Source organism: Anarhichas minor, unplaced genomic scaffold (assembly GCF_050575085.1).
Source record: "Anarhichas minor isolate MPS153535 unplaced genomic scaffold, ASM5057508v1 ptg000073l, whole genome shotgun sequence".
Taxonomy (NCBI): domain Eukaryota; kingdom Metazoa; phylum Chordata; class Actinopteri; order Perciformes; family Anarhichadidae; genus Anarhichas; species Anarhichas minor.
This window is the reverse complement of record NW_027466519.1, coordinates 8,380,340-8,404,739: the sequence shown is the minus strand read 5'-3', so window position 1 is coordinate 8,404,739 and position 24,400 is coordinate 8,380,340. Positions and strand designations below refer to the sequence as shown.

At 42.0% G+C, this 24,400-nt stretch overlaps 1 protein-coding gene across 1 annotated transcript in view; it reads left to right on the top strand.

Moving 5' to 3' along the window:
• slc12a2 (solute carrier family 12 member 2) overlaps window positions 1–24,400 on the top strand; it is a 65,159-nt gene that overhangs the window by 29,138 nt on the left and 11,621 nt on the right. Inside the window, exons 7-23 of the mRNA XM_076079815.1 lie at window positions 27–135; window positions 899–1,026; window positions 1,315–1,399; window positions 1,492–1,652; window positions 1,897–2,004; window positions 2,313–2,436; window positions 2,810–2,911; window positions 6,395–6,550; window positions 7,801–7,900; window positions 8,755–8,866; window positions 12,576–12,716; window positions 13,809–13,915; window positions 14,963–15,042; window positions 16,978–17,121; window positions 18,784–18,831; window positions 21,329–21,451; window positions 22,299–22,410. Coding sequence (XP_075935930.1) covers window positions 27–135; window positions 899–1,026; window positions 1,315–1,399; window positions 1,492–1,652; window positions 1,897–2,004; window positions 2,313–2,436; window positions 2,810–2,911; window positions 6,395–6,550; window positions 7,801–7,900; window positions 8,755–8,866; window positions 12,576–12,716; window positions 13,809–13,915; window positions 14,963–15,042; window positions 16,978–17,121; window positions 18,784–18,831; window positions 21,329–21,451; window positions 22,299–22,410 — 1,940 coding nt within the window. The remainder of the gene's footprint in view (window positions 1–26; window positions 136–898; window positions 1,027–1,314; window positions 1,400–1,491; window positions 1,653–1,896; window positions 2,005–2,312; window positions 2,437–2,809; window positions 2,912–6,394; window positions 6,551–7,800; window positions 7,901–8,754; window positions 8,867–12,575; window positions 12,717–13,808; window positions 13,916–14,962; window positions 15,043–16,977; window positions 17,122–18,783; window positions 18,832–21,328; window positions 21,452–22,298; window positions 22,411–24,400) is intronic.

Sequence of the window (24,400 nt, the reverse complement as noted above, 5' to 3'; positions counted from 1 at the left end):
GAATTGGTCGATTTTCTTCCCTGTAGGCCCAAATATTCTTGCTCATTGTCCTCATCGCAGCCATATTCAACTACTTCATCGGAACTTTCATTCCTCTCAAGTCAAAGGAATCTATGGGCTTCTTCGGCTATGACGGTACGACCACACGCTGACTTCTTAAGTCATCTTCTTTTAAGGCAGAATAAACATCTGTACCACCTCATATCTAGGGCTGTCCTCCACCAAAGATATTCGTAGTCGACTCACACTGTGTGCATTTTGTGGCCTAATCACTTACCACAAAGAAACACAAAAATGCCACTTTAAATCTTTTGTGTACCACAGATGTGTTCATGTGTTTCTTGTAAATAACTCATTCATCATTAAAAAAAACAACTAAAGCTTTAATACTCGCGCTTGGCGCCGTAGCGTGAGCTTCCGCAGACGGCGTGCGAGCTCCGAGCATGTACTGAGGCGTTTGTACTCTAGCCATAAACCGACCTCTAAACAATTTGATTTGGCTGCAAAGTATTTACTCAGAAGTAGATTTTTAGACCTAGTTTCTAAAGCATCTAAAAGCGAATTGACCTTCTTTGTAAAATCCCTATACATGTATACTTTTATCACCAAACTATTTGTGACAGTCACGTGATCGTGCGCACCGAGTTACAAAAATTCAGAAGTGCATGACCAAGCGCTGTGACCTCTTGCAAAGACGTCAATTTCTGATACTCGCTGGCTTCACTTCGTCAAGTATAAATTACGTATAAATCCGCTGAAGAGATCTTAGTCGACTAAGACCAAAACGACCGATTAATAGACTGAGAGGGGCCAGCCCTACTCATAACCCTGAGCGCTGTTAGCTTTAGGACTTCGTCAGCTGCCGTCTTGGTGTTTAAAACTCTTATTCCCCCGTCAGGTACAATCATGTGGGAAAACATGGGCCCTGACTTCCGAGGAGGAGAGACGTTCTTCTCCGTCTTCGCCATCTTCTTCCCTGCTGCCACTGGTATTCTGGCTGGAGCCAACATTTCAGGAGACCTCGCTGTAAGTCGACTTTAATCATGAACAGAATCCTAAAGGGGCTTTATCCTGATGTCATAGATTCGACTAAAGCTTTCAAACAAAGCAAACTCGTCGTCTGTGTAGATTCTGCTGCACGGGCGAATGTGAGTGGTGCTTTCATGGGGTAACGTGATTGAGCTGGTGACCTTCAGTGTGGCAGTCAGAGGATCGATGACATCTCTTAAAAGCCCTTCATTGATAAGAATGAAAAGGTTTGTGATGGATGGATTGCTTGTTATCTTGAGTCTGAGTTGTGGTTGGTTGTTGCAGGACCCACAGCTGGCCATCCCCAGAGGAACCCTGCTGGCCATATTGATCACAGGAATAGTCTACCTGGGTGTCGCTGTTTCCACAGGTGCAGTGCTCTATGTGACATTCTGCGTAGCTCTGTAGAACGGAATCACATTTCTTGACAAAGTTTTCACGAGTGTGCTCGTTTCACACCAGGCTCCTGCATTGTGAGAGACGCCACCGGGAACGCAAACGACACAGTCAGTGCTCAGTTCCTGACGAACTGCACCGACGCCGCCTGCAGATTCGGCTATGATTTCTCCTCGTGCAAGACCGAAAAAGACGGATGCAGCTACGGACTGCAGAACGACTTCCAGGTACGAAGCAGTTCCATCACAAGATGAGGTTTGAAGGTTATTAGGAACCTTAAGGAACATTTGCTATAGAAATGCACTACTGCAAATGGGCTACAACTGCATGCTGTTGTGCAACCCTGTGTTGCATAATGACAATAAATGATTCTTGAATTCTTTCAGAGACTGAGGTCGAAAAATATCAAAAAGTGTTGGTTGTTGGGTGCAAAAGTCAGACCATTAAATTTTCCTTTAATCTTTGGTTCAGGTGATGAGCATGGTGTCTGGTTTCGGGCCAGTCATCACCGCTGGAATCTTCTCTGCCACTCTGTCCTCAGCGCTGGCCTCTTTAGTCAGTGCACCTAAAGTTTTTCAGGTAAGAACCAACCAAAAGGTATCTTAATGAATTACACCAATATCCAGTGAGCAGTTTACTTATGGATTTGAACTGTAGTTACATTTGTAGTTTTTGATCAACTTCAACTATCATGTTACATGATGTTCCATTTCCACTAGAGCTGTGTGTTACAGTCCCTGTAACATTCAACATCACAGCACTACTTTTTTGTGCAATCTGAGCCACCAATCTTTGCATGTCAACTATTCATTAAAAATCGATATTGCTTTTAAAACTCGATAAAGTCTTGCAACACGTAATATCGTGACACCCCTAATTTCCCACAGGCTTTATGTAAGGACAACATCTACCCCGGCCTGGGCATGTTCGCCAAAGGCTACGGCAAGAACAACGAGCCCCTCCGAGGCTACATCCTGACCTTCGGCATTGCTCTGGCCTTCATCCTCATCGGTACGGCTGCACACCGCTCAATCAATTTTTACATAAATTAAATGTAAAATTTCCAATAATAAATGATTAATGAATTAAATTTCACTTTGCATTGCATGGACCAATAATTAGTACCAAATGACATTCTTTCCTGAAAACTTACTAGAGCAAAAGTCATGGTCCTCAGGACTCATCCTCTGGGGATAATGAATATCTACCAAATCTGACAAGTGTTTGATGGTCTAACGAATGGAGTGACTCGTTACCCTGTGTTGTTGATGCCAGCAGGGTAAACTGTCATTTTCCACTTGTTCTTGCTGACAGGACTAGAGGACATGACATTTGAGGTCTGGCCCACTCTAAGTTGACTGTTTTTACGTTTTGTTTCTTGCAGCTCAGTTGAACATAATTGCCCCCATAATCTCCAACTTCTTCTTGGCGTCCTATGCCTTGATCAACTTCTCTGTGTTCCACGCCTCACTGGCTAACTCACCAGGTAAGATAAAAATATGAATTCAAATCTAGATCCAGAAGTTAAGGCTACAGAGAATCCTATTATAAGAGACGTCCCTTGTTTGATTGTGGCTCATCAGCCACTATGACAGAGTGACGGGTCATATGGTGTTTACTGGGGTTTGGGGTTTCAGAAGGAATTACTTTGAGGCTCTCTACAGCTACAGGCCGCGTCTAACTGCTCGAAAAGCTTAGAGCTACAACTCACAAGACACTTCCTATTATTTTAAGCACACTTGCACTGCAACCCTGAACTTATGTAGACACCAGCCAGAGAGCTGTGTTTAAACAGACTTTACCCTGCCAGCTTCCCCGTACAAAGTCTGTGTTCTATCCAATTGAGCCCATGTGTGAATGAGCTGCTCATTGTCCAGAGAATTCACAGCAGGCGTGTAGACAGCGTTTCTATCATGTGGTCATTTACACGGAGACGGATCGTCAGACAAATTCAAGAAACGGCAGCAGACTCGGCTTGACGCTTAACTGGATCATTAGTTAAGACATTTTACTCAACAGACGTACCTGCTACTAGGCTGTGATAGCGTCTCCGGGTTTCGACTTTCTGGCCTTTAGTTACCTCAGAGGTCAGCAATGTGAAGACGCTTTGTTAAGTGAACTTTGACACATTTGGCCTGTTGACGAATAGCAAAGTTAAGTGCTAAAGATTGACATGGATTCACTCAGCGAGCCGGTCCAGTGATTGTGTTCTTCCATTGAAATCAAGTGCTTTTGTTTCACAATCTAGTGGTTTATCGTGCAGGGGGGAGCGGGACATTGCACTTTTGGGAATCAAAAGACAGAGAGTTATGCTATCTTGTCTACTTACTTGCTTGTTCCATAAACCAAGCTTTTATCAACCTTTTTTTATTTGATAGTTTTTAAATGTTTCCAAAATAAATGGTAATTCTTGATGGTACAAAAGCCTTGTTAAGGGTCAAATACAGTCATTTGAGGAAGGACTAATGAATAAGTTTGAGAAAGTAGCTTTCCAATGAATAGTTATACATTTTCTGTCAATTCAAGTTCTGAAGCGAGTAATCCCTACATCCTCATTACTGTAATTGTGGCTAGATAATGCAGTCTAGCGGAATATTTTTTGAACATGATGTGAAATCTCAGTGCTATGATCAACTGTTGGTCATATCTCTTATGAAAAGTTTGTCAAGTAGATGTTTCCCAACCTCTCCTCCAGTCGCTGTTTTGTTCATTGAAATGTGTTCCTACAGCAGTGTGGGTTACTGACACTCTGACACATCAGAGGAGTCCTTTAATGTGATGCGGTGGGTAATGATTATGAGTGGTGAGCCTTTTAAATGTAGAGTGCATCATTTCACTGTTTGTCTGGCCGTGCTGTTTGATGACGAATGCATCAGAACAGTTTGCCAGGAGCTGTAATGCTTCTGGGACATACAAGTAGCATCACTTGTCTCTTTACTGGACAAACCGGGTAGGGGAGGGACTGATCTCTGCTCACGTAGCACTGCATAGAAATATCTGAACGTGTCGGTAGCTTTTTACGAAGGTGATGTTGTACAGCTACACCATGTATTTGCTATTATTTGTTCTTAAAGGGTAACTTTGGTATTTTTCGACCTGGACCCTGTGACGTCCACTAAAGGTGCTTGTTTTTGCCGCTGACAGGTTTGGATTGTGACCAAGTGTCTGACCAACATTATGGAAATAACCCTCCAGAGAAATTATGTATTTTTCTTCGCTTGATCCGGTCGGTCAGTCATTGTGTCCCAGTCTGGCTCAAGGAGACGTCTCAATACTGGACCAATTCCAGAAAATGTTGTCCCTATTGGTCACATAGACGCAGAAAGGTGGGAAATGGGGTCCTGGTTGAAAAAAACTAAGTTACCATTTAAAGGGCGAGTTCACCAAAATTAGGGAAATGTCTTCTTGGGTACTTCCAGTGGTATTCTTTGTTGCAGATAGCTTTGGTTTATATTTGTCCAGGTTTTGTAATGGCACTCTGTGACTGTGTGTCTTTGCAGTCCCAACAAGACCAGCAAAGCCAGAATCTCCCAGTTTCATGTATATCATATACATACTTAATAAGATTATTAACATAATAGTAATGAATCGGGACCTGCAGTATTTGGATCAAGTAGCCGGTGAAACAAAAGGTGTGCAAGTTAGCAGGTTACAACTATCCTTATCCAACAGCAGGGCTTCAATATATGACACTCCTTATATGGTGTTATTGGGGCGTTTATTATGCTAATGTCCTACTCATGAACGTGCGCTCACATATGCACAGCTGGCCTTCATCATGTTTACGCTGCTCATTTACACAGTTATCTGAAGTTAGGAGCGTTTACTGAATCTGACGTGGAAACACTCGTACAAGGCCACCATAGGAAAAAAAGTAGGAGGAAGTTCAGATAAGAACACCGAAATGTTCTTGCATGAGGTCAAATGTTTCTGGAGAGAGATTGGGATTCCATTAACCTCCATTGAATCAGTGAAAGCTGAAATCTCAAAACCTGTAACCCAAACTGTCAGCATGGTTGGATACCACTGTAGGTAGGTGAGACAATATTTACATATTTTTGGAGTTTGGGTGAGCTGGCTTTTTAGACTGTAGCTGACTGAAATGCATATACAACAGCTGATCTTCTTTATATTGAGTTCTGTGCTTTTTCCCCCTTCAATACCAAAGCTCTAGCAGAACTCCAGGTACAGATTCTCAGTCTGCTTCTCATTCCTCCAAGCAGGTCATATAATTACATGGACTTAAATGGTACATGACTGAATTTGAGGCAAGCAGTAATACACACAAACTGTGATGTATGTTACTGCCTCTGCAACTACAAACTATTATGTCCCTCATTTGGTGTTCTGGCCTCTTCAGGGCCAATCTCTCCCCACTCTCGGGGACACATAAAACCCCTGAATGGGGCTGCGAGGACCAGCATGTCAATGTACCGTTTATGTCCTGTGGTTTGTTTTAGACGCTGTCATTGTGTAACCACACACAGTCTGACTGTATCCCATCATTAAAATCCTACTAGTCTAGTTTCTGTGGTACCCAGTAAACAAACATGGTCTCTAATAGCTGGTATAACCTTCTGGTCTCCAGTCTAACAGGCTGCTAACTCCCATTCTTTAACCCAAGCACATATCCAACTTCAACTTTAACGTTGTCCATCCTCTTTAACAGCCACATTTGCTATTTTAAGACCATGTTAATGATGACAATTATTGTAACATGTTCATGGAGGAGGATTTTAGTCTTTTGAATTGCAGGTCTGACTTAATTTGGCCAAGTTTAAGGAGTCTTTAACACATCTGACTTTGACCCAACTTTAACATGAAGTGCATTTCCTCAGTTTACTATAAATATTAATTTACATTACATTGTGATACAGATATGTGACAAGTGGTTTGAGTCTTTTTGATGTTTTTGAATATCGATCCCCTTTTGTTGCAATGTGGTGACTTGTTTTCATGGGTGCTGTAGGATGGCGTCCCAGCTTCAAATACTACAACATGTGGGTGTCGCTGGCTGGAGCGATACTGTGCTGTGTGGTGATGTTCGTCATCAACTGGTGGGCCGCTCTCATGACCAACGTCATCGTTCTGGCTCTTTTTATCTATGTCAGCTACAAGAAGCCAGGTGAGTTTGAGCAGTTTTTCCCACATTGGTGCAAACGAACATTTATACAGAATGATTTTTTTTAAATGCTATAATTACGAAAACGGCATACAATAGTGACGTTAATATGACAATCTATGATAGTTGACAAAAAATGATTAAATTCATATCCCACTTAAAAAAATCCTGTTTGAGTTATTTGGCTTCAGTAACCTGCACTCATTTTAAAAGGTGAGAGTTAAACTGCTAGCCTAGCCTAGCTTAACCTAAAGTGAAAAACATACTGTCCAACGAGCTGTGCGACTATTATGACTTCATGAAGAAGAATATGCAGATAGTTTATACTGGTTATAAAACGATCTTTATGGTTAAAGCTATTTTTAGGTAAATAACCATTTATAAATTAGCCCAGCAGCTCTGTGCTCATAAGTAGAGTCAGTCAGCATAGCGGAGGAGCACTAGTAAACTAGCATATTCCTTTTTAGAACAAAACATTGATAGCAAACGTTAGCCCCTGTAAATAAACCAAAATGTTAGCAAAGAAGGCTGAAGATGCTAATGAAATATTTTGATAATAAGCTAAATGTCTATATGTGGTTTATACACACAATAATTCATCTAAGTAAGCTAGGGCTAGCTAGCTTTGTACCAAACGATGCTAAATCCAGGAAGTAGTTAGTCTAGTTTAGCTTTTACTTTTCAGAACAAAAATGTCAAAAATGTAAAGCAAATGTCCGATAGTGTAGTGTAGATGAACCACAACATCAACATATTATGCTGAAGGGGTGTTATTTATTGTTTTACCTCAGTCCAACAATCTGTGTGCTGTCACTGTAGATTACGTGTAAAGGTTCGCTCTCATGCCAAATTGCCATGAAATCCCAATGTTTTGTTAATGGATACATAACATACTGAACATGACCTGGACCATCTGTTGTTGCATTTCCAAAAATGTAGTACTGTTCACTTTACAAACTTGTAAGCAAAGTTTGAATTAATAAATCACACTGCTACACAACACTGAGCTGTCAAGTTCTTCCACCCCCCCAACACACATCTGTGCACTTCCTCGAACACAAAGCTGGCCTTGCAGCTCCGAGCACAAACCTGTGTGCACACTCAGTTTGACATGCAGCTACACACACATACAAGGCCTTCTCATTGCCTGTAACACCACATGGGTCAGCCGGCCTTTGGTCCAGCAGGACGACCCGTAAACACACTTCCCAACTGCACTGTTTGTTTCTGCCTGCATGCGTCCTCCCCACCAGATGTGAACTGGGGCTCGTCGACCCAGGCTCTGACCTACCACCAGGCCCTGACCCACACTCTGCACCTCAGCGGAGTGGAGGACCACATCAAGAACTTCAGGTACTAAACACAAAGAAGCGCCCCTACTAAACGACTAACTAAACACACCTGTAGTTACTATCATTAAAGCTGGACCAGGCAGTATCTTATCAGACCGTGTGGTATAATTTCATATCTTGATGACGATATATCTCCCGATATAGCATATTTTCTGCTTATTCAATAAATAGTCATGGTTTTGTACACTCCTCCCTCGTAGGCTACTCCCATCATCAGCTCTGTAAAAAAACGATCGCTGTGTCCAAAATCGATGATGGAATTAGAAACTATATTGGAAAAAATGGTATTGCAACAATTATTGATACACAGATTATCTCTCATTTAATAGCATTGATTTGTATCAATTCTGTTGATGATCCATAAATTTGAAATCGAGCTAAAGCAGGTATTATTACTAGTCTATGTCCACCATGCTACATGTGTTCTCTCTCTGAATGCTTGCACATGTGGTGTGTTTGAGGACGTATCAGTGCTAATGTGCCTTTGGGCTGTTCCCATGGCAGCAAACCCAGCAGGAGATTAAAAGGCATCTGATGGCGTCTTCAGTGGGTTCCTCTGAGCTCCCTCTTGTCTCTTCTCACCGCCTCCATTAAATCCCTTGGTGCTTAACATATTTGCTTTGATGTGCGCTACTCCGCTCCTGTTTTTTCTTTTTTCTTTTTTTTGTCCTGTGCTCAGATGGCTAGAGGTCACTGTGAAGGTCAGAAGGAAAAGGGTCTGCCGATTTAACAGCTAGGAATGCTGTAAAAGCCAAACTATGAAAGAGTTATATAATATATACACACTCACTAACTCGTATATAAATAATGGTAGAAAAGGGGTTCATGTTGTCCCTTGGCTGTGTCTGCCTGTAGACCCCAGTGTTTGGTGATGACTGGTTACCCCAACTCTCGTCCAGCTCTTCTGGATCTGGTCCACTCCTTCACCAAGAACGTAGGCCTGATGATCTGTGGTCATATTCGAACGGTGAGTAGACACTACTACTTCTTCGTCTTCTTCTTCTTCTTCTTCTTCGGTTTTTAGAAATATTATATACAGTGGGTACGGAAAAGTATTCAGACCCCTTTAAATTTTTCACTCTTTGTTTCATTGCAGCCATTTGCTAAAATCAAAAAAGTTCATTTTATTTCTCATTAATGTACACTCAGCACCCCATCTTGACAGAAAAAAACAGAAATGTAGAAATTTTTGCTAATTTATTAAAAAAGAAAAACTGAAATATCACATGGTCATAAGTATTCAGACCCTTTGCTGTGACACTCATATTTAACTCACATGCTGTCCATTTCTTCTGATCCTCCTTGAGATGGTTCTACTCCTTCATTGGAGTCCAGCTGTGTTTAATTAAACTGATTGGACTTGATTAGGAAAGGCACACACCTGTCTATATAAGACCTTACAGCTCACAGTGCATGTCAGAGCAAATGAGAATCATGAGGTCGAAGGAACTGCCCAAGGAGCTCAGAGACAGAATTGTGGCAAGGCACAGATCTGGCCAAGGTTACAAAAGAATTTCTGCAGCACTCAAGGTTCCTAAGAGCACAGTGGCCTCCATAATCCTTAAATGGAAGAAGTTTGGGACGACCAGAACTCTTCCTAGACCTGGCCGTCCAGCCAAACTGAGCAATCGTGGAAGAAGAGCCTTGGTGAGAGAGGTAAAGAAGAACCCAAAGATCACTGTGGCTGAGCTCCAGAGATGCAGTATGGAGATGGGAGAAAGTTCCACAAAGTCAACTATCACTGCAGCCCTCCACCAGTCGGGGCTTTATGGCAGAGTGGCCCGACGGAAGCCTCTCCTCAGTGCAAGACATATGAAAGCCCGCATAAAGTTTGCCAAAAAACACATGAAGGACTCCCAGACTATGAGAAATAAGATTCTCTGGTCTGATGAGACCAAGATTGAACTTTTTGGCGTTAATTCTAAGCGGTATGTGTGGAGAGAACCAGGCACTGCTCATCACCTGCCCAATACAATCCCAACAGTGAAACATGGTGGTGGCAGCATCATGCTATGGGGGTGTTTTTCAGCTGCAGGGACAGGACGACTGGTTGCAATTGAAGGAAAGATGAATGCGGCCAAGTACAGAGATATCCTGGAAGAAAATCTCTTCCAGAGTGCTCTGGACCTCAGACTGGGCCGACGGTTCACCTTCCAACAAGACAATGACCTTAAGCACACAGCTAAAATAACAAAGGAGTGGCTTCGGAACAACTCTGTGACCATTCTTGACTGGCCCAGCCAGAGCCCTGACCTAAACCCAATTGAGCATCTCTGGAGAGACCTGAAAATGGCTGTCCACCAACGTTCACCATCCAACCTGACGGAACTGGAGAGGATCTGCAAGGAAGAATGGCAGAGGATCCCCAAATCCAGGTGTGAAAAACTTGTTGCATCATTCCCAAGAAGACTCATGGCTGTACTAGCTCAAAAGGGTGCTTCTACTCAATACTGAGCAAAGGGTCTGAATACTTATGAGCATGTGATATTTCAGTTTTCCTTTTTTAATAAATTTACAAAAATTTCTACATTTCTGTTTTTTTCTGTCAAGATGGGGTGTTGAGTGTACATTAATGAGAAATAAAATGAACTTTTTTGATTTTAGCAAATGGCTGCAATGAAACAAAGAGTGAAAAATTTAAAGGGTTCTGAATACTTTCCGTACCCACTGTATATACCTATATATTATAATATTGAACTTGTTTTAGTGAAATATAGTGAAAGTCTTATGACATGTTTAAGTTGAAAGTATGTCTATTTCATTGGATTGTATTTCAGCAGCACATGTACAGATCCTTTACCAGCATCACATTAAATATGAATTCAGTAACATGACAACCAGCGCATGTACAATGCAGCCCACACTGCTGCTCTGTCTGAGCCAAAGCACTACATGCTTTCAGGAAAGTTTTCATTATATTGTATACAATACAATATTGCAGAATTTAAAAAATATATCCACCAACAATATATTGGCTGATATTAATTTTGAATGTGAACAGATAGCATAATGAATATTTGAGCTGACCAGGATAGAGAATCTAGTGAGCCGGATGTTTTACACTTTAACTACACAAGGCTTTCTAAACTGTGATGGAGAACATATCTTTGACATTTCCTGACTGGCATTTCTTCTTACCAATCAGCTGACATTATGAAGCATATATACATGAATATTAGGGGTGGGGGAAAAAATCGATACAGCATAGTATCGCGATATTTTGCGTGGCGATATTGTATCGATACACGGACGCTAAGTATCGATCTTTTATTATATAAACTATTTTTTTTTTTTTAAAGATGTTTTTTTTTTTTTTAAATCAAATCAATTACTTTTTCAGTCCACTAGATGGTGCTGAGTTATTTTCTAGTGAGGTCAGCAAAGGTCCCGGGTCAGCGTGATTGGTAGGAAGTTGGTCAAAACAAAGATAGAGACATCTGGCCTCACAGCGGGGTTAAATCTGCCAACAGTAGCCAGGCTCATGGGCAGAGTGCAGCGCATAACTGTCTCTCTGCCCTTGACGTCCACGCATTGCAAGTTATACTGAGTTGTATAACTCTTATATCCTACTTATACAAGTTATAGTTCATATACTGAGTCCACACGTTTGCATTTAGTTAAGTTGGACCATGTAGTAATACAAACAGTTCAGTTTGTCAGGTTCATGCAACATTTATGACATTGTTGGTCAGTCTGTCTGCTTGACAATCCTATTTTGCTGCAATAAAAATGATTGAAGTGAGATGAACAGAAAAAACTTGATGAAAACTTTATCTTATTAGATAAAACATGTTGACACAGTTTTCCTTTGGGGACATAATTTGAAGTTGAAAAAAGTAATAAATTGCAATATAGGCCTATGTTATCGCAATACTCAGAATATCGCAGTATCGTGATAATATCGCAGTATCGTGATAATATCGTATCGTGATAATATCGTATCGCGGGATCTCTGGTGATTCCCACCCCTAATGAATATAAGTTCATATTTTGAGATATAATGACTCTACCGTCCAGGTCCGTTTGGGAGTATATCTGCTTTAAACTTAGGAACATTCATCTACTGATCAATATTTTCTTGCTCTATGTAAATTCATTATTTATGAATTCTTCCCTTTGAAACATCATCATCGTCATCATCATCACGGTTGTGTGATTTCTTACCCGTCTTTGCAATAACTCTCTCCGAGTCACCTTAGAGCACATAAATGAGCTCATCAGTGGTGGTGTTTGTTCCACTCCCGTAACCTCGCTGTACAAAGCCTTTTAACAAATCCCCTGCCAGGCAGAACTGCTTCACAATAGAAGGGCCATTTTGAGTGGATGAATGCAGGCTCTGTGCAGTCCAGCGGCTCCCTGGCTCCGTGGAACACGCCGTCCTCCACAAGTGCACCCCCCCCCCCCCCCCCCCCCCGCCTGCTTCTATTGCTTCCAAGTTAAATGATGTAAACCTCGTCAGCTAATGGCATTACATCCAGTTTCCTGGCTGAAGAGCAGCTTTCCTTTGGAAATAAACAAAGTCCCTGACGAGGAGATTCAGGGCGGCACTTTGTTCTACGGGTTGAATTCTCCCGTCTGTGATCTGATGTAACGAAGCATTCTGTGATGGATGACCTCGTTAATGTGGAGCTGTAGGGCTTTGGGGTTGGTTATATTTGCTGTGTGTGTGTCCACAGGGCTACAGAAGACCAAACTTCAAAGAACTGGCCACAGACCAGGCCCGGTACCAGCGCTGGCTACTGAAGAACGAGACCAAGGCCTTCTACTCTCCGGTGTTCGCCGAGGACATGAGGCAGGGTGCACAGTACCTACTCCAGGTATGAAAACGGCTCCATCTCAGATGGATCCAGCCTCTGTTGCTCTGGAGGGTATTGCTGAGTAAAGGGCTCTGCCCGTAGCCGTCTACGCTCTCCCCAGGATGCTTTGTTCAAGCCTTGAGTGCAGCGAGTGCCAAAAACTAACAGCCGTGTTGGCTCAGTGTCCTCTTGTTTGTTGCTGTTCATAAGCACATGCTTCTAATGGCACGTTTTTCACAATTGTTTAAACAAAACGTTGCCAAGGAGAAACGTTTTGAATTTGTGTTTCCAGGTTATTGTGTAAGAGGCCATAAACCTTATTGAGTTTGGGCCGTGTATGTCCTTAAACTGTCTCAAATGATCTCAAATCAAATCAATGAAATGTTCATTTTACAACCCAGTACCACACACATGGTCTCATTAGGCTGCACATATTTAAAAAAAGATAGCATTTAAAATAAAAGTTAAAATGATTTATTTATTTCACATTTTTATAATCGCATACAGCTCTCATAAAAAGGCCCACGCCAACAGTGTGCTTCTCTTGATACTACCCTGCCCACTCATACTAAAGATGTAAATCTTCAGCTCACATATTTATTCTTTCCTTTTTTAAAAGCTTACAGGAGGAAATAGTGGAAAAAATATAAAGTATCACAGGAGGCTATTTTTTAATTAGAACTAGTTGTATAACTCTTAAACATTTGGTCATGTCCTTGTGTGCCGTTCTTCTGGTGAGAAAAGATACCAGGTTACAGAAACATTTTCTGATTTTTTTTTATTTTATTTTTTTAATTTTTTTTCTATTTTTTGGTGAATATATTGGTATTATTATTATTGTAATTTGAATGAAAACAATGGACCTATGAAATAGAGGTAGAGCTCATAGTGCTCACAGAGTGGAGTCATACTCAGAGTTTCCATCTCAAATGTTAAAAACTGGCAGTGCTAACCAGCCTGAGAGCGACTCTCGTAAGAATTGGCACCAGGGACCGGCTCAACGGTCCAACAGAATGCCTTCACTTTTCATTTCCTGCTCCAGAATGAACAATGATCACTAGGAATGTGTCCAGCCTTGGAGTGAATTTGTTTTCAATTCTTGCCCCTCTCAAGGCGGCGGGCCTGGGTCGCCTCAAGCCGAACACCCTGGTGCTGGGCTTCAAGAACGACTGGAGGGACGGAGACATGATGAACGTGGAGACTTACATCAGCATGATCCAGTAAGTGGAGCTCCTTCAAAGAGACCCACTAAGCTGGAGTAACTCTTCCAGATATATTCTGGTGCTTCTGATACACTTTTGGGCAGCAGGGTGGACATTTTCTCAGAGAATTCAACCCATTCAGTCACACCAGAATCATGGATGTGTAGCAACTCAGACTTTAAAAAACAATGTAATAGAAAAGGAGGTAATCTGGTCAGACAGGCCCATAGGCATGTCTCCTCATACGGTAGGTTATAGTATGTATTAGTTCTGTTTCCTTAGTCTTGATGTCAGGCGGTTGAAGGGTTGTCTAAAACGTGTTGCTATTAGAATTCCTGACATCATTCAGCATGATCACTTGTTCTAAAATAGGGCTGCAGTTAGTGGTTAGTTTAGTAACTCCAATCATTCAATTACTAAATGGTATATGGACTGTACTTGTATATCTCTTTTCTAGTCTTCCCACCACTCAAAGGTCTTTAACACTACATGTCATCATTCACCCATTCACACACTGATGACAGGGGCTACCATACAAGGTGCCAAAAATACTTTTGCTCTATTAAGGAGCAATACACGAAAGAGAAAAAAGGGAAGGAACAACTAATTGGTACGTATATATTTTAGAAAAATTGACATTTTTATTGCATGAGGGTCCGGGGCCCCCTGGGAACAGACTCTACAGACACACTCAGGAGAGCAGTGTTAGTGAAAATCCTGTTTCAAGTCATGTGAGACTGAGTGAAGGATTTAAGCTGAATGAGTTCCTGATTGTAAAGTGTGGGGATTATGTTATTAGAGCCGAAGGTCGGAGATGGTTCAGCCTGACAATATTAAAATCACAGTTAATACGCTCAGCAATGCGCCCTTTACTTTCCATCCAGCGAGCAGTTCAACCTTCACATGTTTGAACCTGCTGTTTGGTGTGTGCAGTCCTCTCAGCGCTGCTTATTTGTCTCCTTTTTAAAATGTCTTTTCTGGTGTCTATTTAGTTCATCATGTCCCGCTTCATTCTGTCCGCCGCTGATATGAATCTTTTTATTCAGTATTTTTTCTTCTTCTCAGCGAGTCCTTTGACTACCAGTTCGGTGCTGTCATTCTGCGACTGAAAGAAGGACTGGATGTGTCCCACATCCAGGGACAAGGTATCTAACGCATGCATTCACACACTACATGCTTCCAGAGAAGGGTCACATAGAAAAGAGTCAAAGTTTATAATGACAACATGAACAACTGAAAACCACACGTCCATAAAGTTCCCAACCTTTATGGGTGTGACACTAAACAGCTGAAGTGTGTTTTTCATGAGTGACGGGTTACAGCAGAGGTCGGTAGGGGTCAAGCTCCAAAAAATGCTGGATCCTACATTTCCCATTATGCAACTTGACAGTATCTCTTGTTGATTTCATCAGTGTGAGCTCAGTCTGGGCTTAGAAACACATTTATAACAAACATAAAAAATTGGTCAGTGCGATGAATGAAATTACTGCTTCAGCACCTGTGAGACAGAGCGGGCCGCAACAGCAAAAACACAACAAAAAGAACTTTGAGTTCTTTGAATGCGAGAAGGAGGCGAAGATCACGTATGCACTTCTCTCTCTCCCCCAGGGGGAGAACAGTACGTATAAACATTCATAAATGAATACACTAAATCACACATCCTGTTGTACAACCCACGAGTGTCTGTGCAGCAGTAAGAGCAGTCACCTAATGATCTGTAACTGGATGTGTGTCTGCAGGGCTCTGTCTCAGTCTGTGGGACGCTCAGTGTTTTAGTGAGCGAGTCTGCATCACAGGGAATCTAAGAATGGACTACTGGCCTACAACAAACCCATAAATAGTATCTCACTGTAGTTTTAATACTGGTTTAACTTTAAACCATTTTATCAATTCATAGTTTTAATAATACAGTAGCTGGTTTTAGGAGGTGCTATACTATACATGCACCAGTGCATATGTTAATTGACTGGCTAAAACACAGGCTATCAAAATCCGATCCTTTCTTCACTGTACTGTAGTACTCAACCTGCTAGTGAGGCAGCGCGGCTCTGCTTTACCACAGCCGGCTCCGCGGTGCAGCATCTCACTGCATCGTGGATATCGTGTGTGTGAATAGGAAACATGATTTGGCAGCACTGGTAAGCGACTCAAAATGCATGGATTCACTAAACTCCTGCGCTGATAATCATTAGCTAAGAGCAGCGTACCAACATCATGCGGGCTAGCAGTGACCCTCACTTTCACCAGTTAGAATGACTCTGCTGTGTTCACTCTGTGAGCATCTGGATATAGAAACCAGATGATCATGGTTTGTTGTCTGGTTAAAGGAATACTTCAAGGTAACAGATTGAGTCATTGATGTACAAAATGATCATCTTAGGAATGAATTCCAGAAGGGAACTTTTTTCTCTCACACCTCTACGGTGAACGAAGAATAAAAAAAAAACAGAAAGAAAGTCTTGATGACTTGAGGTAAATCAAAATATTGTTTTACAAACTCTCACACAACTTGTTTAACGTTATAATAATAATAATAAGTGTCATTTACCCAGTGGTGTGCTCGCTGCTTCCCAAACGCATGCATCGTCCCTAAAACCTTCCTACTCGCAGCACGTCTGTAACACCAATGTCCAGTTGCATGTTTCTGTAGTTCCAACAACTCCAACAGAGTGAGACATCCTCTCTCTCACGTCACGGCTATGTGGCAGATACATAATCATCATTTAGGTAAATAGAAGTATCAGATCAGACATGGGCCGGTATCCAATATTACAGGAAACAACAAACAACTTGATTGGTACATCCCTAATTGAGTTGCATTTTGGGAAATGTAGGAGCCTGCGGTGTTTGAGTCATCGAGACTTCTGGAAGTGGAATGTTAAATCACTGGAGTTGCCCTTTAATTCAAAAGAGCTGCTGATTATTTATATCGCTTAAGGTTTCCTGTGTGCTGATTGATCATCTCTACAAGTGTCTGATTTCTAATTGTTTGCTTGTTTGGTTTTTTCTCACCCCCACACTCACTCACTCACTACTTCCCACCATCTTATTTTGCCTCTCCTTGTCTTATTTCCTCCCAGATGAGTTGCTGTCCTCCCAGGAGAAGTCCTCGGGGATGAAAGACGTGATCGTGTCCATAGATACCAGCAAAGACTCTGACGCAGACTCCTCCAAGCCGTCGTCCAAGGCCACCAGCCTCCAGAACAGTCCGGCTATGCAGAAAGGTCAGCCTGCCTCAGTGTATACACACACACACACACACACACACACATAAATATATGTATATCATTTATAATATAATAAAGCACTCATATGCCGTGTGTTTATGTTACTCAAACACCAGTTTAGGTCATGAATGAGGAAGTAGAGTTGGGTGATATGTTTACATTTTCTAACAGGCCCCCGTCAGCCCAAGATCCGGCGATTGCCAAAATATTCATGCAGGTGGTTCTGGTCTGGGTTAGTCTTTCCCGTGTTTCTACAACAATCACCAACTCTGGTTTTTTTTTAGATGTGAAAATATGCTGACCCTACACCCTTACTGTCTCTCCGGCGGCTGAGCGGCTCTCGTTCTACCGCGGCAGAATGTGAAAGTCGCAAAATAATACAACAAACATCGCCCTAACAAACGCCCCAAAAAACCTACCGACTATGAACTGAACCAATCGCCAATGGCAGATATAGTCGGCCAGTCCTAAGAGGAAGGCTTATCATCCAGGAAACCAGTTTAACACTACTCTCAGAGACCCCTCTTAATCCATCAATGGCTTCCTTTATTGTGCCTCTACACACAAACATACACACCCACACACACACACAACCACACTGCCCTGACAGGAAGTCGCCTCAGTGACCCATGACTCCAGTCGTCCCACTGGGCCCAGTTTGTTAGTCCAGAGAGAGAGAGAGAGAGAGAGACTCACAACGCTGAGCCAGCAAACAAAGGAAGTGTTCCCAGATTGGAGCACCAGGCGTCATCGGGTCTTGATTCAGTTCGATGATTTGGTGTTGATATTTATAGTTTCTGAAGCTCCAAAGCCCTGTACTGCTGCATGCAGGCCAAAATTAAATCCGTACATTTGAGTTTCGGTAACAATATTAAATCTGTAAAACAAACCGCCCTAACAAAATACCATTTCTATCACTCTACTCATCAAAGTCACAGCTGAGACGTGTTTCTGTTCAGCTCCACTTCCATGTTTACTAGTTATTTGATCAATTGTTTTCCACGGCACTCATCCCATAAATACCACAACATCGCTGAGTCATCTGAACAGAAATACCAATTGTAATTGCTTCTGCATGTTTGTTTTTATCACATCACTGTCATGCTGAACCAGCTGAATACTGTCTTTGTGATGTAGGAATAGGCATGTATGTGTATGTTGGTAGTGGTAATTAATGAAGGGGCCACACACATTGTGAACATGCTGGACTGGTGAAGGGAAGATGAATGCCTTGATTTGGGTAATCCTCTTAGTCCCAGCCTGAGCTCCGACTGTACCTGGGCCCTCATTAAGTCGCCCCTCATCAGTCTGCCTCTCCTCACTGTGTGGCACTTTCATTGTGATCCAAGCCGTGTCTTTGAGAATTAGAACTGATTCCCTTCACATGTCTGAGTGCGTACCAAAATGAACCAGTTTGATTTATCTAGAGGGTCCAGAAATGAGAGAGAGCAAGTTGAACTCTTTGTTTAAGTCCCTGCCGGCCTTCTGGTTTTCCATGACCCTCAGTAGCCTGTTGGCATGAAGCATTATAACTGTACACTTTCTGTTGTACTCAACTTCATGTGGAGTCCTGAGCCAGAAACCTTGGTTCTAAGCTGATGGCACATCAAATCAACATTTTACCTCAATTCTTCGTTGTTGTTTTTTTTCGTTTCCCAGATGAGGACGAGGACGGCAAAGCTACGACTCAGCCCCTGTTGAAAAAAGGCAGGAGATCCATTTTATTGTGTTGCCTTAAAACCTCTCTTTCTTTCTTTCTTTCTCTGCTTTGTTTTTTTTAATCTTTATCCCCGTCCATCCGTCTTTCTATCACCTCATTTCTCACTGTATATTTAGAGTTGCTCTTGTATTAACACACATTCCCGCTCCCTGCTGTCTCTTGTCTCGTGTCTCTGGCCCGCTGGCTTTGGGGAATAACCTTTAGTCTTTTCCTCTCTTTCTCCTGCTCTCCTGTTAACAGCCGCCAGCTTGTAGCTCAAGCCCAGTCTCTGAAGCTGTGCTGTGTGATAGTGCCTTTAACTCAATCCAAGTCTTGAGTATTTAATGTTGTGAGCGTGTGCCAACATTTCAATTTCCTCCTCCTGTCTTCAGTGTCTCTTGCCTGCTGCTGCTTCTTGTCGCTCTGGAGGTGACAGTTTGTCTCTGGCTTTCTATTCCAGGATGAAAACTGCTCTCCTGTTTTCATGTCTCCAGCTCCGTCCAGCTAACCGCTGAGCTGCTCCCTCTTTCCTATTGATGGTGTTTCCCCTGTGTTCATTAATCAAACACTAAAAGAAATCACCTATACGTCAGAAGACTAGTTTCCAAAATAAAAAAACTTTATGTAACTTTTTAAAAGAACAACCCTTAAGGCCTTTACACACCGGGGGGCATGACGATGAAACAACAAGACAATGTGAAATACTCTCCTGCGATTTTATATATGTCTAAGGCTTTTATTGTGAAAGGTAAGAGCGGTGTAAGTGTATCTGGTCTGAGCTGCCTTTGCAAAGGTAGGAAGCAGTAACGAAGTTTGTTTTAGGACTAAGGAGCCTCTGTGTTATTCATAAATACGGGAGCAGCTCGACGCCGCACAACTTGATTGATTCCTTTATTCACGGTGTGAAAGCTCGTTCTGAAAGAAAGTGTCCCTTCTTCGCCTCGTAATGTTCCTGATCTGTGTGACAGTATTCATGACAAAAACCTGCGAATTAATTATACAAAAAAAAGCCTTTCTATTGGGTTTTGAATTATTGCAGAAAATATGTATAATATGTTTATCATACTTTCATGGTTTGTTCAGCAAGATAATCTTCCCAGATGAACACCACTTTATGATTTTTTTAAAACGTAAATGCAATCAACAGAAGTAAAAAAAAACTGACGTTCAAAATTAAAGTGCGGTATTTACTAAAGTATTTTATATCGTACTACAAAACGTTAAAATCTCCTCAGCTTGTGTTAACCTCAGGCCTTATGTCAGGCTTCTAACCAAAAACACACTGACTTCCAGACGAGGGAACTGGAAGTGCAAACATGTTTTTTTAGGACTCATTCCTGCAGCACTGTGTGCTCTGTTCGGTTGCAGTGTATCATGAAAGAGAAGCAGTCAGTTGTTGTACTACATGTTGTACAACAGAATGAAGACACAGCACCTGTCTTCCTCTTCCAAATGAAAAGTTCCATTCATAAAGCATAAAAGCCTTCCAGATAACACTGTTCCAGCATTACTTGGTCTGGATTAACAAGTAGCCTACGGTGGCTAATGCTGGTTAAAGTTAGCAAACTTTAGATGGATAGATATTACATAGTAACTGACATAATGACAGCATCAGTGCCCATTAACCACATTTTGCTTTAGCTTCTCATTGTTGCCGACCATTTTCCAAAGCATACTTTTCACTCTCTGTTCTGTAACTTGGAGGCAGCCGTTGTTGTCCGTTCACCTCGGCTCACCCTGAATATGAACGGGTACTGAAACAATTAGACAAACATTTATTTATTGATCGCAACTGCTGCATTTTCTCAGTAAACGGTTTGTCAATGTAAATCCAATCGATTGAGCTCTGGAAAATTGACAACTGCTCTCTGACCTGTTTTATATATTTCATTCAGTTCATAAAAAGAATATACCCAAGGTAAAAGCAGTGATGAGTCTATATGATCATCTCTTTTCAATAATAGAAAGGTGTTTTTCATACTGCCGTACCTGTGGCTGCCTGGAATCAATGTAAAAACATCCTATGAAATGTTTTTCCTGATTCTTAAAGCTGGAAATGAACAGATTGCCTCAGAGCTATGAGTCTGTGACTTCCCCCTCCTTACCTTGATGCTTTAGAAAATGTGCCGAAACAAGCAGAACTGCTGGTACTGGATGTTTTTCACTCCATAGGAAATAACAACTCCAAAATCCATACTCCTAAAAATATAGACCTGCAGGGGAAACACCGATCGCAACTGTAGAGCTGAGGTTTGATGACTATTATTGTGTGATATGTTGTTAGTGCTTACATTATCGCCAATAGTCTTACTGTCACTCAAACACAAGGCAACGTAATCCTACAGACACACTGAACAGTTAACAGTCCATGAACTACACACAGTTTGTCCCTTTGAGATGTTTGCTGTTCTACTCTCAGGACTCCTAACAGGCCAGCAAAGTCAGTAGAGTCCCTCCAGCTGACTAAATGAGCTTTTGCTGTGTTGGTGTCGTTTGTGTGCGCAGACAAGAAGAGCCCGACTGTCCCACTGAATGTGTCCGACCAGAGGCTGCTGGAGGCCAGCCAGCAGTTCCAGAAGAAACAAGGGAAGAGCACCGTGGACGTCTGGTGGCTGTTTGACGACGGAGGTAAGTCTGGGGGATTCGTCCCATGGCGAAGGTCATCAGGTTATCCATTCAGACCCAGTAGATCAAACATGTGTATATATATATATATATACAATGAGGCCAATGTTGGCTGAAAGGATCCGTGTGCATGTGATTAGATTGTATGATAATCAATATTGCTGTTGAAGACTCCCCCCCACGGCTTCAGCCATTAATGCACGACAGACTTTAATGTTTTAGATATTTATTATTTTAAAAAACAAAATCTCCAATGCATTATCTGGCGATGAGGAAATGTGTGCTAAACCTTTTTAGTTCTGAGCAGGCAGGTACATCGGCCTTCCCTTCTCCAAACTATCGTCATTTAATTTATATCTAATTCATAAAGCCACTAACACGGTCAAGCTCTATTTGGACAGCCGCTGTCAACAGGTCGGCACAGAGGCACGGAGCTCTGGAAGCAGTGAAGACGGCAAATCAATCCCCCCAGCTGTTAGGAAGATCAAATCTATTAGTGAGGCGTTGATCAGTGGAGCTGAAGGAGCCAATATGTTGACGTGACTCATTCTTTACTGGCACAATGATGCTTGGCGTCTCGCTGTCAGCCCAGCGGGGTGTAAAGATGTGAACAACCAGAGGCATGACTCGTGTTCAAGACACTGTGGCATGTGACACATGCTCATCGCCGTCACGTCAGCTGCTCCTATGCTCGGACTAAGCTGTCGTTTCAGAGTCCAGTGATCTCGCTCTGGATGACAATGTCTGTATTCTCTACCTTTGAACATCCACCAAGTGGGAGCCAGCAGGTGTTTAGTGTTGACGTGACCGAAGCTTCGTGCTGAGAAGCCGTTTGATGTGTCCCCTCCAGGTCTGACCCTGCTGATCCCCTACCTGCTGACCAACAAGAAGAGGTGGAAGGACTGCAAGATCCGCGTCTTCATTGGAGGCAAGATCAACAGGATCGACCATGACCGCCGAGCGTAAGTACTGCGACTCCTCCCTATCCGCTTTGTCATCCGCTGAAGGTTAACATGAGTAGATGGTATGATATTATAGTACATTTACCAACAGCAACATGTACCACACCTGCTGGTAAAAATGAACTCTTATTGAGTCTTTTGAGATTATTACATAAATAAATAATCATAATGGAATTATTAAAAAATATTTATTATTACCAAACTTTAAAAAAATATAATTTTGGCATACCCTGTGATAGCCCTAGTGCGTATGATTATAGATGAATGCCGTTACTTACTTTTATTCTGCCCATCATGTACACACACACATGCTTTCCTTTCAGCACCACTCTCCCAGCTGGACCAACACTGACACTGGGTTTGTCTGCAGAACTACAGAAGCTGTATGTTCTGTGGATGTCTGTTCACATGTCAGCCATAAAGTGTCCTGTGAATGCACATTTTCACTGGACAACTGTCAGCATGAATAAGATCACTCATGTTTGAAATGTGGTGCAAATGTACATCTCACTAGGAAAATGTGAACATTTCATGTCACGACAAAACAATCACGATTCACTCTTTTATCCTGACAATCATCAAAATATGCTAAAGACTAAAATGGCACTCGAACATACTGGATTCACTACTTTACATTTTGTTAAGAGTCAAATATGTTGTATTGCATCACAGATGGGACAAACATATTTTTCTGCGATCATCCTATATCCTATAATCTTAAATTGGGTAAATCATAAGCCCCCCCTACCCAAAAACTCGACAGTGAAATCACTTCAAATGTTACATTAATGTGCTACAATATCATTACAGCTGAATTTATTGCTGTAAGGAGAGTCCATTGGTAGTCTCCAAGTACCGTTGCGGAACAAAACGAATAGACTTATTCAAATCCAAGCAGCGGATGGTGCGACCAGTGTTTTACGGTGCTGCTGTCTGGTCCGTCCTGCACGTCAGTGTCCTGTTTTCACGCCGTGCCGTTAATGGTTCTACATTAGTTCCTCACTGTGTGAGAAACTAATGGACTTGTGCTGTGTGAAAAGCGTCAAATGCGTTACTTCACGGACTCGGTTCCAGTTTAGTTGCCTTTACTTCCTGTATGTTTAGTTGACAGCAAGTTTCAAGTGTCTGCACACTGAACTGTGTAGTGGATTGAAGTGAACTGAGACTACTTGTCTGCATTTATAATCATTGTGGAAAGTGGTGAAAACCCAGAAAGCCTACCAGTATGGTCCTTTTTTACAGGAGGCTGCAAAATAGACCAACTAAGTAGTGGAGCCATCTGTTTGGACCAACAACACATCAAGTGAACATCCTGTCTGCTTTGTGGTTGTATTCCCTCTGGATTAAGTCCTAATCCGAAGATAGTATGCAACCACAAGCTGTCATTTCCTTGTTATTGTGCGGAGAAGCTTTTCCCATCAAGTCTCTTTACTGTTAACAATCTATGTTTATTGATGTTACAGTAAAAGTTAACCCTTTTAGAAATAGCCATCTTTCAGTGAATAAGAATATTGATGTCAATCTTATCTCATGAGATGGTAAACTTAGCTTAGCATGAAACGACTAGCCTGCCTCTGTCCGAAGTTTAAAAACGAACCCTACCAACACTGCTGGAGCTCTATGATTAACATGCAGTATCTTGTATGTTTAATCTGTGAATGAACAGAAATGTCAGAGTTACCATTTGTGGTTTTAGGTTGAGTTACCAGCTGGAACTAGTTTTTGACCCACAACAGTATATCCATCCGCCCAGTATTTCTGTGCATTGCTCCAGCTATAGCATGAGTTACCAGATATATACAGCCGGTGAGCACTGTTATTCAGCTCTGTGCATGCACAATGGTTCCAAACCTGACAACCTCACTGCTTCAGGAAGCTGCACAAATCTGGCTGCTGTTCGCCAAGAAATGGGTCCATCAAAACCACAAATGATGGTTAGTCAGTCAGCTTTAGAGGAGTTGATCAGTATCTAACTATAACAAGGAATCCT